General features: G+C 35.8%; 1 protein-coding gene across 1 annotated transcript in view; it reads right to left on the bottom strand.

Moving 5' to 3' along the window:
* Positions 1-20706, bottom strand: part of VWC2L (von Willebrand factor C domain containing 2 like) — a 174692-nt gene that overhangs the window by 126979 nt on the left and 27007 nt on the right. Inside the window, exon 3 of the mRNA XM_004376285.2 lies at positions 17452-17581. Within this exon, the coding sequence (XP_004376342.1) occupies positions 17452-17581 (130 nt within the window). The remainder of the gene's footprint in view (positions 1-17451; positions 17582-20706) is intronic.

Here is a 20706-nt window from a genome sequence, read left to right as displayed (position 1 = left end):
ACAATGAATAAGGAAGACCAAAGAAGAATTGATGCCTTTGAATTATGGTGTTGGCAAAGAATATTGAATATACCATGGACTGCCAGAAGACTGAACAAATCTGTCTTGGAAGAAGTACAGCTGGAATACTCCTTGGAAGCAAAGATAGCAAGACTTCATCTCACATACTTTGGACATGTTATCAGGAGGAACCAGTCCCTGGAGAAGGAGAAGGACATCATGCTTGGTAAAGTAGAGGGTCAGCGAACAAGAAGAAGACCCTCAATGAGATGGATTGACACAGCGGCTGCAACAATGGGCTCATGCACAACAACAGTCGTGAGGATGGCACAGGAGCAGGCAGTATTTCGTTCTGTTGTACACAGAGTCACTATGAGTTGAAACCACCTCAAGGGCACCTAACAACAACAACAACTAGTTCCCAATTAATGCTGATGGTCCTGGTCTAGGGCTGCGCTTTGAGAAACAATGGTTAAAAACATGGACTTTGGAGTTTGAGAGTTGTTGTTGTTCTTAGGTATCAGCTTCAGATATCTTCAATATATAGTTTCATAGAAATTGTATCTTCAAACAGCATTGTTATTGTTGTTAGGTGCCATTAAGTTGCTTCCGACTCATAGCGACTCTTTGTACAAAAGAATGAAAAACGCTGCCTGGTCATGCACCATCCTCACAGTCATTGCTATGTTTGAGTCCACTGTTGCGGCCACTGTGTCAATCCATCTCATTGAGGGTTTTCCTCTTTTTTGCTGACCCTGTACTTTACCAAGCATGATATTCTTCTCCAGGAACTGGTCCTTCCTGATAACATGTCCAAAATACGTAAGCTGAACTATCACCATCCTCTCTTCTAAGGAACATTCTGGCTGTACTTCTTCCAGGACAGATTTGTTCATTCTTCTGACAGTCCATGATATATTCAATATTCTTCACAAACACCATAATTCATAGTCATCAGTTCTTCTTTGGTCTTCCTTATTCATTGTCCAGCTTTTGCTGACAGAGCAGTGTTCGAAACCCAGCTGTGCATCTGAAGGCAATTTACTTAATTTATCAGACTCTCAGTTTCCTCTCCTGCAAACTAGTAGGTATTGCTGTAAAGATTAACTATGTTAATATCTGCAAAGTGCCTGGAACATATAAGGGTTGAATAAATGAAAGCTAGGGTTATTCTCTGTAGTCAGAATAATTATTATTGTTAGTCCAGTCATTAAGAAAAATACGAAAAGGACAATAATTTCCCTCAGCATTTGCCACAGCAGACAACCCTTTTCATTTCAGTCTCCCAGCATTCGTTGCTTCTTACTTATCCTGTACCACATATCCAGGTGTTGTTTCTTTCTCTGGTCCAGTATCTTCCTGTTCGCTCTCATCCAGGGTTTGCTCTTCCTATATTTAAATTAATTGGTGCTATATTTTATGACTTAGTCATCTGATAAACCCGTGAATGCTTGATATTGGGAAAAGCTCTCTTGCAGGTAAAATGTATATAACAACTGGTGTCTTTAAAACCTTATGTACAGCTGTTTTCCTCAAATTTTTAGTGACTAATTATCGAAATTTTAGAAATGAAGGAAATTCTGAGTGTGTGCGTGTGTGTGTGTATGTGTGGACATACACCTTGGTAGGCTAGAAGGGGCACTATTTTTTGATGGGTTGAACAGCTTTTCAGTACATCTCAGATGACACTGCGTAGGGGCTGATTACTTCACTCAGCTCAGGGACCTGACTATTGCGTTTACTTGAGAGTTACAACAGAATCCAACTAAGTTTTTACCATCAACCTGCAGGAATTCCGGCTTGAAAGGCTCACATGCTTTTCTCTTCACTGCAGCTTTCCTACTGCGTTGTTTTCACTGTCATCTTTCTCCATTCTCAGAGAAATCATCAAATCAAAGCAAGCAACGTAGACACCCAGGACCCCACATCTTACGCTCGTGACATCAGTCCCGTGCCCTTTGTCTTGTCTTTATTATAAATCCCAACACAGAAACCTGGAGCGAGGCAGGCTCTTAAGATTTGGATACAACACTGCCGACTATTTTGTTATTTATCAACGTTGAAAACTAACTGAGCGTAGCCTTCCAGAAGGCAGATGTGTTGCTTTATGGGCCTTTCTGAAGAACACATAAAAGCCACAGGTGAAAGAAAGGAGGACTCAGGGTTGGCTGGTTATCTACTCTGACAAGCAGCAGCATTTATGGCTGCTCTGTGCCAGCACCTTGTACAAATGAAGCACACGTAAGCAAAATAAGTATGCATGCAGGTACTTTCCATTTCCCTTTTCTCAACGGAGGGGCATCCAACCATAAATATGTTTCAAAAGAGGTTTAACATTTCTGATAGATTGATTTGAAGCAGCTCAAAGCAACATTTAAATATCAGAGGTCTTATTGCAAGGGCTTCCAGCCTCAGCCACAGCCATCCTCTGGGGCTTTCCAAATCACTCTATGCCAGAAGAGGTAACGGTTAGCAAGAGTCCTTTGTCCCCATTGTATGCCGTATTCCTGATTTCTTTTCCAGGCACATAATTTGATTTCTATAATTAAACATTAGCACTTATAATCAGTTTTTCTTCCTTTACCCTGATACCAAGGCACATTTTCTGAATTTGTTCCAAGTCCTCACATTAAGTTCAGTGTTGTTAGGTGCCATCGAATCAGTTCTGACTCATAGCGACCCTGTGTACAACAGAACAAAACACTGCCCAGGGGCCTGCGCCATCCTCACAATTGTTATGCTTGAGCCCATTGTTGTACCCTCTGTGTCAATCCATCTTGTTGAGAGTCTTCCTCTTGTTCGCTGACCCTCTACTTTACCAAGCATGATGTCCTTCTCCAGGGACTGATCCTTCCTGGTAACATGTCCAAAGTACAGGAGACGTAGTCTTGCCATCCTTGCTTCTGAGGCTCATTCTGGCTGTACTTCTTCCAAGACAGATTTGTTGGTCCTTCTGGCAGTCAATGGTATATTTAATATTGTTCGCCAACATCATTCTTCTTTGGTCTTCCTTATTCATTGTTCAGCTTTCACATGCATAGGAGTTCAGTAGATCTTACCAAACACTGTCAATCATGTTTGGTCAATGCTGATGGCTTTCTCAACTGTTAAAAAGTCCAACCTCATATTGTTAGATAAAATGTACCATTAAAGATAATACTGGCTATAGTATTCTATTATTTTGGCACTAAAGTAACCCACACATTGCATGCAGTCAGTTATTGACAAGCAGAAGCTTTAGGCATCCATAGCAAGATTATGAAACAGTAAGTATCAAGCTGGACTTGGTTTTACCTGGTAATCAGCATGTCCCTTCTTGATCACTTCACTATGCCTCCCATCACTTAATGTGTACAGGCTAATTATAGTGTGAACCTAAATCTAATTTAATTAGGAAAAATATCTGATAAGCACTCTCCTTCCCACTGCACAAAGCGGCCTGTGTTGTTGTTGTCGTGCGCCATCTAGGCTCGACAAATTGAGTTGATTCCAACTCAGCCTAGACTCTCCATATTCATGCTCTCCCCTATGAAAAAGAAGGCTAATACTTTAGGAGATACTACCATAAAATAGCTCAAAGAATCAAATTTCTTATTGCAGTTCTTCTCAAGGTGTAATATGGGTGTTTATTCATTCACTCATTTACTCCAAAACATGCATTTGTGCCTACTGTGTGTTGGAGATAGTGAGAAAACAACAGTGAACAAAACAGACAAAAATCCTTGCCCTCATGGTGTTTACATTTGGGTGAGGAGGGCATACAAGCAACTAAATAAGTGAAACACATAATATTCAGATCGTTGTAGGTGTGGTGGAGAACAACAAAGCAGGGAAAGGGAATAGAAAGTGTTTTTTTTGGGTGTTGCCACGTAGCTCACAGAACCATCTGGAGTCAGAGTCCAGAGGGTGAGAAAAGCAGGGAGTAAGGGTATCTTGAGATTAGTCCTTAGAGCCTGAGGCTTAGGAGAGGAGGAGTTAGGATCTTTCCAGGAGCACCCAGAGTTCTGGGGTCCCTTCTTTGTCAATGACAACTAAGATATAGACGCTCAAGAAGGAATGGTCTTATCTGTAAGGGATGGCATCTAGTTACCTGTGTCTGAATGATGTGTCCACTACAGACTTTTGGTGCCAGATCTCTGATGCTTCTTGAGGATGATGGAGGAATGCTTTGTGGGGGCACTGGAGGCTCTCCATGCCTGATTGCTTTTGAAGACATTCAAATTCAAATAAGGTCAAAGAAAACAATTTACATGGCAACTCTATGTTTGCTTCTGCTTGACTTTAAGAGGTTTATGATAATTAGTGTGAGGGAAAGACCTTGGGGTGGTGGGGGTATGGCTTGCTCTGGGCCTTGACTTCTCTGAAAAGCCTGGCCGCCTACAGGGCTATGCTTATGTGAGGTGAAGGAGTGAATACAACTTCCTATGTGTCTATAAGGAGCCCTGGTGGTGCAGCAGTTAAGTTCTCAGCTGCTAACCAATCAGTGACTCCACGGGGGAAAGACCTGGCAATCTGCTTCCATAAAGATTATAGCCAAGAAAACCCCATGGGGCAGTTATACTCTGTACACTGTTGCTATAAGTTGAAATCCACTCAATGGCACCTATAATTAGAAAGAAGATTTGAAGGAAGCAGGTCTCTGTGTCTTAATTTGGTTTCAGGCTCTCTCCGTAAGCAGTGACCCATCGGTCTCTGGGTGCCTCTGAGAGCTAGGTGGTCTGTGCTGTGTGAGGAAGAGCCTGGCGTGTTATTATGGACTAGTGGCTCACAAATCCTGAGAATGAGTGGTTGCATTCTACCCTCAGTGAGGTTCTCCCACGGCCAATGGCTTGAGCCTCTCTAGAGAGATGAAATTATTTCTATATGTTCATGTATCTTGACAAGACTGAACATTTTGGCTTCCCAGTCAGCCCTCATCACACTTAACTACTCCTGAAACTGAGTCCAACTCCCAAGAAACCTGGTCAGTAACTTCAATGCTCATTTACTGCCATCCACAGCTCACAGAGGAGGCTTATTAAAGAGATTACTGTCTACCATCCCAGAAGACAGCAGTAGTCTATAAACAACATTATTGAAGAGAGGCTCAAGAATAAGACAGAAGGCAGGGTTAAGAGTAGAAATCCATGGTCAGTTCTGAAGGATACACTCAAACCGATGCCTAGCTACTATTGATGAACCAGATTGTCATGGAGATTCTGTGGATTTTTAGAAACAAGGCATTCAGTAAATGTGTGTTCACTGCCCTTCCTCCCGTCTCTCAGGTGCCCCATGATGTTGCGCCAACATCAAATTGCCACGTGGCAATGAAAGGAGTGAGTGCAGCTTCCCGTCTGTTCTCAGGAGGTTTGTGCTTTGTGGGAGGGCCAGGCTCAACATTCCAAATATTTACATAGGAAAAAAAAGTCTTTAATCATTTTCCATAGGTTGAGAAAAATGTTCAAATTTTTGCATGTGTTGGCCTTCCTCCCTACATTTTCTTTAAAATCAGATAGCCTTGACAATTACAGAAAAGACTTGCTTACCAGGAAATGAATGTGTCACTAATATTCACTGTCTCAACATTGTAAAATAATGTTTTTGAAATCTCATTTACTGAAGAATTGAAAGGGAATCCTGTCAGCTTAAGATAACATAAATAAAAATATTTCCTTTCATATTTTGGGAAGAAACTTTATGAAAGAAATAGGAAATTATTGTCGGTGGCTCATTAAAATAGCTATTTATAATTACTCTGTTTTGAGATCTACTTTATACAGACATGATAATTCGGACCTTCAGTTATGGAATCAATAAAATGCAGACTTTAAAACTGCCTTCCGTAGGACATGCTTTCATTATGAACTGTTATGTGCAGTTGCCAGAAAATTTTTAATCTTCAGTGTGTTTGTTTTATATCTATTTCACTTGTTACTAATTGCCTACCTAAGAGAAACTGAGAAAATATTAAATTAAAGGTGAAAGATTCGCATCTCATTCTCAAACTTTAAAGGTTGATTTTGCAAAATAGCTTCATGAAAATGTAAATGGATGTACTTAAGTGAATATTTTAGTAATTGCCCTAGTGAGTACATAGAATAGACTATGCAGCTTTCCAAATGCTTTAAAAAGAATCTCATAGTTAAAGGGGTTAAAAGGTCAAGTGGTAGAATTATTAGTTTGTTAATTAATGTATAGAGTACAGATTATAACAAGGAATACTAGCGCAATTTCTAATAAGCGAAATGTCGTTGATTATTTAATTAATTATAAAAATGGTGAGGAAAAATTTTTACATGACCTTGATAAAGATCTATTTACATGATCTTAATAAAGAAGATCTATTTTATATTTTCTCTTTTAAACAGTAATTTTTAATCACGAAGATAATATGTTGGTTGTAGGAAATTTAGAAAATGTGGGCTAGTAAAGGGAAGAAACAAAAATTATTTATTAGCCTACTGTCCAGAGTTAGCTATTATTAACATTTTGAAGTATTTCCTTCTGGTCTTTTTTCTATACACATATTTTCCTTTTTAACAAAAATAAATTCAATTTTTTATATACATATATATATACATATATTCTTTGTTGTTGTTGTTGGGTGCTGTCAAGTTGAATCCAACTCCTAACAGTCCTGTCTGACAGAGTAGAACTGCCCTATCGGGTTTCCTAGGCTGTAATGTTTACAGGAGCAGATCACCAGGTCTTTTCTCCTATGGTGCAGCTGGCGGGTTCAAACTACGGACCTTTCTGTTAGTGGCCGAGTGCTTAACCGTTGTGCCACCAAAGCTCTTATATATTGCCTTATGACCCACTAATTTAATAATATATCTTGAACATGATTTTTTTTGGGGAAAAAATATTCTTTTTTTTTCTGTAATATTATTTGTAATCATTTTTTTGGTAGTCCATGTAGATATACTGTGGTCTTTTTAAACAATCACTTTATTGTTGAATATTTAGGTTTTGGGATTTTCCAAGTTTTTGATATTATAAACAACTCTGTAATTAACATCTCTATACACATATTTTTATATTCTTATGTGATTATTTCTTTTTTATCAGTTTCTAAAAGTGACATCGCCAGATCAAAGACACACACACTTTTATTGGCCTTTAGAGAGGATGTATCATTTTTTACCCTTACCAGTAGTATATGAGAATGCTGTTGCATTTTATATTTCCAAAATTAAATGCTAATTTTATGCTTTCATTTTTTAAAAAATTTAGATCTTTAATCCAATTGAAATTTATTTTTATATAATTGATATGATGGGAAGGTAATTTCACTTTTGATTTTGTATTCATTCCCATTTATCTGTTTATTTCTGTTTAACCACACTCTTTACAATGATTATATCTTTATATCCTATTGCAAGATATCTGGTAAGGTGAATTCCTCAACCCCCATAATACATTCTTTTTTATAAATTTAAATATTTTCCAGATGAAATACGGAATTATTTTGTCAATTTACAAAAGAAAATAACATCACATAGAGAATTTGGTAGGCTTCCCATTTAATTTATACATTAGAGAAATAGCAACCTAACAAATCTGAGCTTTCAAATTCAGAATCCTAATATGTCTGCTTACTTATTGGTATTTTAAAAATAATTCTTAGCAAGGTTTTGTGATTAAAAAAAATATATATGCACCAAACACGATTTTTTAAAATTTTAACTTTATTAATTTTCTTTAAAAAGTAATCCAACATCTGTTGATCCAGATAGATTTCTATCACTTTCATAATTTTTGAAAATGTGAAATTAAAGTTTAAAACTTTATTATCTGAGATGCAAAATGAATACATAAAAGGCAAGTAGTAGCTAATTACAATCCAATGAAAATATTTCATGGAGTATTTAAAGGAAGAAATCTGCTTTTTCTTTTTATTATCAAGGAGTAACACCTTAAAAATGAACCCAAAATTCACTGCCATGAGTCAATTCTGACTCATAGCAACCCCATAGTGTTTCCAAGGCTGTAAATCTCTATGAAAGCAGACTGCCACATCATTCTCTGCAGAGATTCGAACTGCTGACCTGTTAGTTAGCAGCCAATAGCTTTAACCACCGGGGATCCTTAACATGTTAAAAGATAACTCTGCAGTTGTTCCTACAAAATTTCTGATCTTTGCTTTTAATGAGAAATTGAAAAACACAATGTAGAAAATAAGTAACATGGCACATTTCTCACGTCATACATGTATAAATACAAGCAGTATCGCTGAGATAAAGGCATACGCAGTTGTAATTTTGTTAGATATTGTTAAATTACCCTCCACAGGGATAGTATCAATATATACACCCATCATCAATATGGGAGAGTGCCTGGTTCACCAGTCTTAACAACAAAGTGGGTTATTAAACATTAGGACTTTTGTCAATCTGCTAAATTAAAAAAAAAGCATCTCAATCTTTCATTTACACTTCTTTTCTTATAAATGAATTTGAACAACTTTTGATATGTTTAAGACCTTTTTCATTTAATTTTCTATGGAATGTCTGTGGAAGTCCTTGGTCCATTTTATATATAGTGTTGTTGGTCTTTTTCCTTATCAATTTCTAAGATCTCTTTACATATTAGGGTAATCCTATGGAATATTATATAACCCTTGCAATATTATATAACCCTTTGGGAAATGAGATTAATTTTTTCCCCAGTTTTCAATCTGCTCATTTTTTTCTTCTGTGTTTTGCTATGTAGAGATTTTAGTTTCTGTGTATGTGTGACTATTTGTGTGTGAGTAAATCTAGCCACTCCAAGGTTATAAAGCAATTTGCCCATGTTTTCTTCTTGTACTTTTTTGGGAAAATGGTTTATATTTAAATCTTTGTTGAATTTGAAATTTATCTTGGATTTTGTGATAAGGAGTTAATCTAAAGTTATTTTTTTCAGTCAACTATCCAGTTGTTCCAATATCATTTCTTCTATAAACAGTCTTTTTTTCCCATTGATATGAACTATCACTTTACCATATACTAAATTTTCATGTGCAGTTAAGTTTGTGTATGAACTCTCTGCTACATTCCATTGAGTCTCTGCACCACGCACCAGTGCCACAATTTTAATTAATGATTTTTTAAAACATATGTATTTTAATATAAGATAGCACCTACCCTCCTCATTGCTTCATTTATTTGTTTGCTTTTTTTTTTAGCACTTCTCAGGCTCTTGTTTGTTTGTTTTGTTTTTCAGGTAAATTTTACCATCAATCTGTCTAGTTAAAAAAAAGTACACTTTCATATAAAACTTAAAAAAAAAATTGGATCACATTAATAGAGAAAATTAGGGAGCTCTGACATTATAAAGTTGAATCTTCCTTCCCAAAGACATAGTGTGAATTTTTTCCATTTATTTCAGTCTTATTTTGTGCCCGTTAGTTCTACTCTCTTATAGGTCGCTATGAGTTGGAATCAACTCAATAGCAATGGATTTGGTTTATTCCTAAGTGTATGTCTTCTCTTATTTTATAAATGGTATATTTTCTTTCATTGAATCTTTTAATTAGTTATTATATGTCTATATCTATACCCGGAGCCCTCCTGGCGCAGTAGTTAAGCACTCAGGCTGCTAACCAAAAGATCGGCAGTTGGAATCCACCAGCTGCTCCTTGGAAACCCTATAGGGCAAGTCTACTCTGTCCTATAGGGTTGTTATGAGTCGGAATTGGCCCGATGGTAATGGGTTATTTTTTTTGTACCTATACCTACACCTATATCTGTATCTATCTATATGTATTTATGTATACACACACATGCACACACACACACACATAGTGATGTTGTGGTATCTATACATTAATTTTGTACCCTGGTATTTTACTCTTGTTTAGTTTTTAGTTTATTGTCTTTGGTTTTTGAACTATATAATAATATCATCTCCAAATGGTGATAATTTTACCACCTTCTTTCTAATTTTTTTACCTGAGTTCTCTTTTTTCTTATTAGCTGGTTCATGTATCTCTCTCTTTCTATCTTTCTTTATCTCCATCTAAAATGTTAAATAACAGTGGGCATTCTTGCTTATTTCTGACTATTGAGGATGTCTTTAGTGTTACCTATTAAGCATGATTTTGGCTTTTGGGATAAGATATATTTTATAGTGAAAAAATTATCCATATAGTCCCATTTTATAAAGCGTCTTCCCCAATGGTTTTGTTTATTTACATCTAATGTCTTTGAGTGTATATAGAAATAATAATATGATATTTCCCCTCAATTTATAATCGTATGAATTATATTAATAGAATTCTTAATATTGAACCATTTTGCAAAGTGGTAATAAACTCCATTTGGTCAGGGTGAATAACTATTTTAACTTGCTGCTAGATTCTGCTTGCTAATGCAAATAAAGACTCCCTTCTCCCATAATCTGAAATCCAAAATCTCTGAAAAACCCAAAGTTTTTTCATGAGTTTGATACCAAAACTCAGTTGGGATTAAATCCTGACCTGAGATGATCTGATGCCCTTAATTATATTTATTCCATCTCCATAGTGTGATTATCATATATAGTCAATTCTCATTATTTGCAGTAATTATGTTCTTACAAAGTAACCAAGAACACTGAATTAGCAAACACTAAACCATTGCTGCTTGGGGAAATCCAGGATTAGGTTTCTGTGAGCCTCTGGTCACAGCATTTTCATCAACTGATCAATACACAACCTTGTTTTATGTGTGTTTCTGTTTAAAGACACCTTATTTAATATATTTTTTTATTTATTAGCATTGAACTCACAGCCAACTGCACTATAACTCATGCCCAAACAAAATTTATCTAACACACGTACTTTTTCGTAAATCACATCACTACCTTCTTGTGCTTTGAATTACTAGACAACACTTCAGCACTATGCTTGGGGGCCATTTTAAATAGTGAAATCACCAAGAAAAAGTACAAAAATGTGAGAAATGTAGCACTAAATAGACCATGAAAAGGACACTTAATTACCATATAAAGGCTGAAACAAGAAGGCAAAGTGTCACCTTTTTCGACCTCAGCTGGGAATAGGAAATACGCGGGTTGAGTAACTCAGTTTTTTTACTCCTCTGCATATATCGACGAATGATTGCACAAATATCAGAAGTATTGATTTTAGAGTTACAAATATAGCGAGTAGGCCAATTCACAAACACGGAATCCGTGAATAATGAGGATTGTTTGTATTTTGTTGCAGAAATGTTCATGTGATTGATACAATAACGCTGCCCTAGACTTACTGGTGGGGTAATATATCATACAATATATAAACTGTATTACCTCTCTAAAATCCACAACCCAAAGGTTTTAGATAGGGGATTTTGTAACTGTGTTTTAGTTAAGATTTACCTATCAGTAATCATAAGTAAGATTGGTCTCTACTTTACTTTTAGGGTGAAATCTTTGGTTTGTTTGTAGCAATATTGCACTCCATTTAAAAAATAAAAATCTCCTTTGTCTCTCTTCTGGCAGAGTTTAGATAATACTAGAATTATATTGTCTTTAAAAGCTTGATAGAGACTTTTAAAATTATAAAAATATGGTATGTTTGTGAAAATTTCATTCAATAAAGAGGCCCATAAAATATAAAGTCAAAGTTCTTTGCTTTCACCTTCTCACTTCTACTTCTCAATTACTCTTATGACCACTGGATCATTGTTAAAATATGTTGTGTTTTCTTTCAGAACTTTTCCTATGCATATACAAAAATAAAACAAATAGGTTTAAGAATAAAAATGGTCTAATTTGATAACCAGGGAAGCAGAATAATTTTTTAATATTTTTGAACAATTGTATTTTGTTTGTGAACCATCTGTTCGTGTATTTTCTAGTGTTTTTATTATTATAAATTTGTAGATGTTTGAGGTACTAAAGATATGAGCTCTTTTCTCTCCTCCCTTCACCTTCTCACTTCTACTTTCTAAAAGTAATGATTGAACCATTGTTAACATTCATTCTATTGAGTATTCACTTAGGTATTTTTCTATGCACATACACATTTAATGCCTCTTTGTTTATGCAAAATTGTTTATCATTTAAAATAAAAAATATTTTAAATATATCACATAAAATGTATATATCATGTATAGTATACATTACTCTCTCCAAAACTCGTTGCCGTCGAGTCAATTCTGACTCATAGCGACCCTATAGGACAAAGTAGAACTGCCCCACAGGGCTGGTGGATGCGAACTGCTGACTTTTTGGTTAAGAGTCGAGCTCTTAATCACTGTGCCACCAGGTCTCCATAATATATATTATGTATAATGTATATAATAACGTGTAGTCTATTAAACATTACTTGCATATTTTGCTCAATAGTAAAAAAATGTCAATACAATTTTAAGGACTGTAATACACTCCATGACTCCATGGAAAGACTATTAGGTTATTTCTAAATTTTTTACTATTACAATGAGGTGAATATCTTGTACACAAACGTAGGACAAAGTACAAGAAGTTCAATTGTTAAGTTCAAGTTACACAAATTTAAAATTTTGTTAGAAAATACCTTTCTAAGAGTTGTTCTAACCTTTTATCAACCCTTCCTCAGCCCTTTTCTTAATATTTTGCCAATGTGAGGTATCATCAGTTATTATTATCAATATAAAATTGGTATCTCACTGTTTTCATTTCTATCTCCCTGATCCCTTGTTAGGTTGAGCGTATCTTTCATATGTTTACTAGGCACTTGGTTTTCTTCTTCTGTGAGTTTCCTTTATATATATATTTGCTTATTTCCCCCCCTGTGGAATTTTTTCTCTTATTTATTTCAAGGAGCTCTTTGTATGTCAAGGATATTAACAATTATATGTGGCAAATGTGTTCTCAATTCCAATTACCTTTAGAATTTATTGGGCGCCTATGAAGTCCTCTCCATTTCTTGTTTGTGCATTACTCATTCTCTTTGTTGTCTTCTTCCTTTCTATTTGCCCCTTTGAATAGTTTGCTTCCTGCCTTATTTGGTTCATTGCTAAACTAGAAGAGAGTGAGGGGGATGGAATTAAATATTTGAATAAAAACCCATTGCCATCAAGTCGATTCCAACTCACAGCCACCCTATAGGACAGAGTAGAACTGCCCTATAGGGTTTCCAAGGAGCAGCTGGTGGATTCGAACTGACGACTTTCTGGTTAGCAACCAAACGCTTAACCACTGTGCCACCAGGGTCCCAAAAATATCTGAATAGTTCCCAAGAAAACTTCAGTTTACTTAGAAAGAATGTGAAAACTCGTCTTTAAAATGTGTATGGAAGATTTTGTGGGTATTTCCTGTGTCTCAATTTTTTATAAAGTAACTTTTCCTTCAGAACCATGAAAAGCTACTTGCTAACCCTGGTGGCGTTGTGGTTAAAGAGTGGGGCTGCTAACCAAAAGGTCAGCAGTTCGAATTCTCCATCCCCTCCTTGGAAACCCTATGGGGCAGTTCTACTCTGTCCTGTATGAGTAGGGTTGCTATGAGTCAAAATTGATTTTATGGCAATGGGTTATATATCTTAAGGAAAACAAAACTAACTGGCTAATGAAATGTGTATGATACGGTTAGTCATTTGAATGCCCCAATGATCAAATATTTAGATAACTCGCCACTATTTTATTTTTTAATCCCGATAACTGGCATTGTATATACATGGATTTTTAATGAATTGGGACAGAAATATTAGCATATCTGGAAGCTGAAAAAAGGAATGAGTGACTACAGAGCAAGAATTTGAAATTAATATTAGTTCACATTCAACAATAAATAATAGGAATTCTTTGGATTTATATATACATATAATATGTATGTTATAATTAGTAATATATATATAGCCAGATCACATCAGTCAAATGTATGGTCCGTTTGCAAATATCTGAAATATTTATATAACACCCCAAATTGGAAAGTTTTTTCTAAGCAGATTCTGTGCTAATTTATTGTTTTCAAACTACAAAACCAAATAAACTAAAGAGTGCTCACTAATCCGCATGCAGAGGCTAAAAGGGCAACGTAACACAATCTTGGGGAAAGAAAAACAATCTGGAAGTGCTATATTTTTCAGAAAGGCATTTGGATTACTAGCTCTTGCAGATTCATAGAGGGAGCAGTAAATATTTAATCATATTTTTAAAGAAAATAAATTCCTATGTCAATTCCCCCAATCCTTCCCAAATAAAAAAAGTTACCATTATCTTTATGATTTGTATGTTATATAGGCTCTGCCCAACCATTTGCATCTTTACTTAATGTTGTTATTTTATTTAGACTAATTGACACTCTTACTTGGTGCTAAACTAATTTTAAGAAACATAGAGTACATTTTATGGTTTGTCTGTATTATTCATAACCATTGTAAATCCTGCTGAAGATAATCATTGACACCAAGAAATTTAAAATTCTCTTTTTACATCATTAGAGAAAAGTTCTAGAAGCATCATGTCCTTAAATTTATTTTTACAAATTATATTTTTAAGAATAAAGAGAGGCTGCCATTGTTCTATTAAGGAACAATTAACTTGCACTTTATATATGTTTTAAAATAACTATTTCTAAAGATAATTGTTGTGTTTTCATTGGTGAACTACTGCTTTCTGGAAAAACTATGCATATATCTTTTGCTTCCTCGTTTTGTTTGCTCTTAAATAATCTCAGAACAAGGATTTTGATATTTGCTGACTATTGAGTCTTAAGGTTAGGTATGGCAAGTTCTATAGCATTATACTTTCAATTCTCCTTGCTCTTAGAAAGTTAAAATTCAGGAAGGTAGAAAAATCAACCTTGGTATACAAAAGGAAACTATTTGCCAGCCAAGATAATCAAAATTTATGCAAATAGAAAATTCTTTACCTGCCCAAATCATCAATATTTAAAATAGTTTTAGAAAATATTCTATTTGCAAATTAAAATACATTGCCCCTATCTTGAATCCATAGGATAGAGTTTTTTTTAATCTAAGAAAACAGTAGCATACTTTAAGAAAAAATAGTTTACGCTATAACGGACAAACTAATCTCATATAGAATAAGAGCCTCTCACATGTTGGAAATATAAATTATACTCTGTCATAACTGACGTCTATTTTTTCCCCTACCTCTTCTACACGATCATCATTTGTCTCTGGTTTCTGTGTTAGGCTTAGAATGACAGCAAGCAAGACATGGGCTCAGTCTATTTTCTCAATAACGACACTAGTACCACTGGTGGCTGTCTTCTGTGGCCCTTGATATGCTCTACTTTGACGAGATTATTCTTTACTTTTTGGGCACAAAGAGGCGTTTACATAAAATAAGGTAACATCTCATAATGTTGTATCACAATTAGAGTTGATCTTATCACTAACTCTAATTCAAGTTCCTTTCACTTATTCAAAATAGAAAAAAAAACTTTTTGTGGAAGTGGCAAGAGGGAACAGAAGTGTCTTTATGCAGTGCTTCATACACAAAAAATCAGAAAAATTAAGTTGCATACCATGTGCCCTCAATTTATGTTCAGTACGGATACCAATCAATTACTAATTAACAATTAAAGTCTATTTGTTAGAAATTTTTGTACAAAGAGGGCTTCATTTGAAGACATATTTCTTCTTCAGCATGTGATACAGAGAAATAAGATCATCTTTGGTGACATCAAGTTGAGTGGGACTAGTTTGTAGTTGCTGGTTTAACATTCAACTTAGACATTAACTTTCGATATATTAAAAGCTTTGATTTGGTGTAGCTTGGATGATGTGGTAGATGCATGCGTAAAACCTATATTCTAAAAATATGGCCTAGTATTCTCTAATGCTCTGAGTATGCTGAGTGTGTCTAGACAAGAGTTTTTAACTGTAAGCACATTTGTGTTTATCCTAAAATTAAGGCAAAGCTAATCAGGGGCACCTAGGAAAGAAAGGATCCTCAAAGACCCATTTAGACAGTCACTTCTAGAAAAAAACCAGTCTTCACTCAAAGACTTGTCAATCCTATTTTTAAAGATTGATTAGGTTGCCAATTTTTTTCCTTCCTCTATCCTTGGAGAAAATGAAAAATAACAGGTTCTCTTCCATTTTAGACTAACCATTCATATGCTTTATGACAGTTAGCTCTCCCCTGAGCATTCTCTTCTCCAGGACAAATTATGCTAACTCCTTCACTAAGTCCTCATAGGTCCTATTTTTCAACCATTAAATCATCTTTTCGTTCTTTCCCGTATCTTTTCCAATTTCTTCACAATGCTTTTAAATATCTAAAGTCTCAAATTCGATATCTTTGCATATAATAGATGGGTTAAAACTGCAGAAAAAAAAATTATTTCCACCCTCTAATTACAGAGATGCTCACGCTGATAGAGAAGGTCAGCTAAATTAGGGGGAAAAGTGGTGTTAAGAAGAAACAGAAGCCAGATGAAAAATTTAATATTCAACTCAATGGATTTATATGACGAGAAATAGTAAAAAGTGTGCCTGGAAAAATGCCATGCAGTTCTGTGTAAGTCTTTTGGGAAGAAACCAAGACACAAAATTTATTATAAAAACAACCAGAACTGTTTTTGTTTTATCATTAACTAAATATCCTGATAACTGCTTTTTTACTACTTAACCTTCTGCCAAAGAAAAGATTAGTAGATGAACTAACATAATGGCAAATTCAGAACAAAATGTGTGATGGGGGAATGAGCATTGCTAATTTAAGAAAACCGATAGGGATTCAGTGTTAATTAAGAGCTAAAACCACTTTTTCAAGCAGATATTAATGCATTTGTGGAGCGTTGCCTAGTGAAGCTTTATTTTTTTCTCATTTTTGGTACAATGGTCACTATGTAGTGTGTACTCTTGGTGATGCTGGTATGCTGTCCGGGGTTCAGGCATTGCATTGTCTTCTCTGCAACATCACCTTGATATTGGGTAATTAAGATACTGTAGCCATTTCAAACTGTCCATTGCATGAGACTCAAAAAAGGAAACCATCACCTCATAAAACAAATTCCTCTCTGTAGCAATTACTGTTCTACTGTAATAAAAATCTAGAATAAAAGCCTTAAACTTCTTTCTTACTTCAACTTAAGGGCATTCATAGTTGAATTTTCTACTTCGTTGATGACTTAACTTTAAACCTAAAGTCTTATCCACTCCCAAAGCAAAATACTTGGCATTCACCCTACTCCCTCTCCTAGGTTATGCACTGTGAAACGAGGCGAACTGCTTCATAACCTACAGGAGAGGGGCAATGCAATCACTACAAAAGGATGGTACCATATTCTTTCCAATAGCCGCCTTATAAATCAACGATTAATAACAGGGATCACAACAAAATCAGCTTACAAGAGCTTTAATTCCCCCGATGGAAAGATGCACGACTCACTCATTGCTGGTTTATTTTCACTTTAAGGTGGCAGAAAAATATAAATTGACCATGCCCATATTCAAAAGCCACAGGCAGATCTTAGAGGGTTCTTGCATTGAATGGTGATATATTAGTATTTTGCACTAACCCCTCTTTGAAAGCTAATGCAGTATGATCTTACCATTTTTGCAGACAGGACAACATTGTTCTGGTTCATAGACTGGGTTGACACACTCAGGAACTGCGCAGTCTGCTACAACACAGTGAACTTCATTGCTGGGCTCACAGCGACACCATTCACATGGAGAGGGCTAGGAACAAATCTAAAATTAGCCCCTTTTCTCCACTTAATGGTTGCACATTCATATGCTGTCAGAAGGCAAAACATCAGTGTTTATATTGGCTTTACTGCATTAACTCCATTTACCATGTGTATGACCATTCTCCCCCAATGGAAGACAACCTAAATATCCAAGCCAATGCAGGCTGCCATGTGCAGCTCAGGTTGCCGTGAGCAGTTAGAGTAACTGGTCATGACTTTTCCTATGTCTATATTCCTCCTTCCCAGAGAAGTGTTTGGACAGCTGATATGTTATCTCCTGGTTTGCTTTCCAGATGTACTGATTGTTATGCCTTCTTCAGGTAAACAGGAATGGTTCTGGAACATGTAAAATGAGTTTTTGCCATTTATCATTCTACTTCTTAAGAAAGAGTAGGATTACTGAGAAATAAGAAAATGGCAGCCTGACAGCCTTATCCTTTGTATGAGCTCTTTTTCAAGCCAACCTAGACTCTAAGTGGCATTTTTTCAATGTGAATTTTAGAGACGACTGCATTTGGGATCTGAACATTTAGGTGCTGCCTTTGAAAGATTTTGTGAATATCTTTCATCTTGCCTGCTTGCTTTTATAAAGAACTAAAATTGATTGACTTAAAAAGCCACTTTTTAAGAGTCAAAGAATCTAAAAATGGAATGCAAAGGTGATTAAAATGAAGAGAAAACAACCCCTAAAAATTAGGAAACAATTTTTGTCTTCACAGTACTTACCGAACAAGGGTGAGTTTGGGATTTTCTGTTTCCTTTCTAGAAACAGCCTATACCACAAATAATCTAAAGTGGTCCCTCCATGACCTTCTCATCCTTTAGAAGTTCTAGCTCTCCTTTCTTATGAATCAGAAGTTTAGAATTCTTTGAGGTCTCAGAAGTTATACAGTGTCCATACTTACCAAATTAAGGCATTTGTTCTCAGGAAACTCTGCCTCCAACTCTATGTCACAGCACCTCACCTCCAAATGTGTTAATTAGAGCACTCTTCCCCTGTCTCAGTGGCTACTGTCATAATTCCTGTCAGCTCTTGTTACTTCCTGACTCTGGAAATTTGGGTGATATTAATGCTCCTTGACTCAGGTAGTCTGTGGGGGCGGAAATCTTTCGATTATTTAGTATTTTATTTCATCTTTGTTTTCTGCTTGAAGAATGATCGCCTAACTTTCAATTAATTATTTTACTTTCAAATTTAGCAGGAACCAGAGGATTAGCTATAGAATCTATAGGAAAAGTTTTACCATTTCTTAACATGATCGATAAGCTCATTGAAATGTACGGGTAAGCTTTTTATTATGTGGTGAGTTGTGTTCAAGCACTTCAGAGGAATCTATTGCATCTTCCCAATGACTGGGATTTGTCTGAAGCTCTTCTACCAAATAATCTGGTAATTAATGAAAATATTTGATGCCACAGCACCTTATTTAATGGAGAAAATTTTAAATGAGGAAACATGTAACAGATGGAAACTTGCTACTACACTGTTTCTTAACTTGCAGGGCCAAGTGAGATGTTTTAGATTCCCAAGCAAAATTGTTCAAGGTGTCTCTTTTCCCTTGGTTAATTGCAAAGAAGTTACACCAGCATTCGGCAGTGCAGTGAAGACTTGGACTGTGTTTATTGCCAATGTGAGAGAAAGAGGGAGCCACTGGTGTAATTTCTTCCATCTGCTGCCCTTCCACAGATGTGCTTGTTTGTTCTTGCTAGTTTACATCTTGCAGAAGGAAGGACAAATCAGTGCTGCTGGAGTGGACTAATTCTGGGATTAAAAATCCCGAAGAATCTCCAAATTTTCCATGCAAAATGCTTCCTTAGAAGTAACCATGGCATTTGAGGGAGATTAATTGAGATATTTGATTCCTAATACAAACTGATGAAGAACATTATTCTGACTTAAGCAATGTTTTTGAACATTATTAGCTACTAGGCGTTGTGCTGAGCAATTTACCTATATCAACTCACATATTTCTTATAATAACCCTATGAAGGAAGTATTGATATTATCCCCATCTCACAGTAGAGCAAATAGGCAGAGAGAGGTTAAATAGCTTGCCCAGGTTTATAGGCTGTAAGGGGCAGAGGCAGGATTTGAATTCAGGCAGCTTAACCACTAGACAATACTGCCACTTGATAGAAGAATCATCATTCCGTGGACCCTCAGCTGAGTAGTTTATTTGCCAATGCTTTATATACTTCCCTATGCAGACAAGATACCCAGAAATAACCATTGGCAACCAAATAATTAATTTATGGAGGATAGGTACTTTCTGCTAAGAAAGACAATTTCAATAACTATGCATTTTGTGTAAAAAAAAAAAAAAGACATTATTGTGGTTCCTTAGAGCTCTGTAACTTTCTGCAAATGTGAGTTAGTAGAAAATTACAGTAAGCTGGAGTTAGGTTGACATGAGCCTCATGTTCTTAAGTCTTTGGCATCCTCAAGCCTTGGAGCCTGGCATCTAGACTTGCAAGTATCTGTGAGGAACACTAACAGGCAACAGCCAGTAAAGAACTTGTAGTGTCTGTCCAAAACCCGTAGTGGCTAGATGTATGTGCGTAGGTCGGCATGTGAATCCTGAGAAACACTCAGGGGAAGGGTAAGACCCCAAGGCTAATGATAAAACTCTACCTGAGTTTTTGAAGGTATTTTGAGTAATAAGAAACATAAACCAGAAGAAAAAACAAAACCTAGTCTAGCCACTGGCGGTTTCTCAGCTTGCCCTAAACCTGGCTTTATTCACATACTTCATTCTCTTCCTTCTGAGCCTAGACTCTCTTATCAGAAGCATGACATTTTCTCTTTTGTTTTCAAATAATCTGTTTCTATTTAAGCTTATTTTTCTCATCTCAAGCCTCCATACACCCAACTCAAAAAACGCTCAAAAAAATTTTACCCATTGACCTCACGCTAGACACTGTCTGTCTCTTCTGGCTTACCAGTCCTCTTTCTTTAATAATCTTAACAGTTCTGACACCACTGTTGCTCAGTTGCCCAGTCTGACTTTCTCCACTGCCCCTGCTTTCCCCTGCATTTCTGAAGACATCACTTAGACATCAAGAAGTTCCTTACTGTGCGCAGTGTGCCACTTTGACATTGAGTTCAGACTTTAA

This window comes from Trichechus manatus, unplaced genomic scaffold (assembly GCF_000243295.1).
Source record: "Trichechus manatus latirostris isolate Lorelei unplaced genomic scaffold, TriManLat1.0 scaffold00041, whole genome shotgun sequence".
In the NCBI taxonomy this organism is placed as follows: domain Eukaryota; kingdom Metazoa; phylum Chordata; class Mammalia; order Sirenia; family Trichechidae; genus Trichechus; species Trichechus manatus.
The sequence above is the reverse complement of the archived record's forward strand: the minus strand, read 5'-3'. Positions and strand labels throughout refer to the sequence as shown.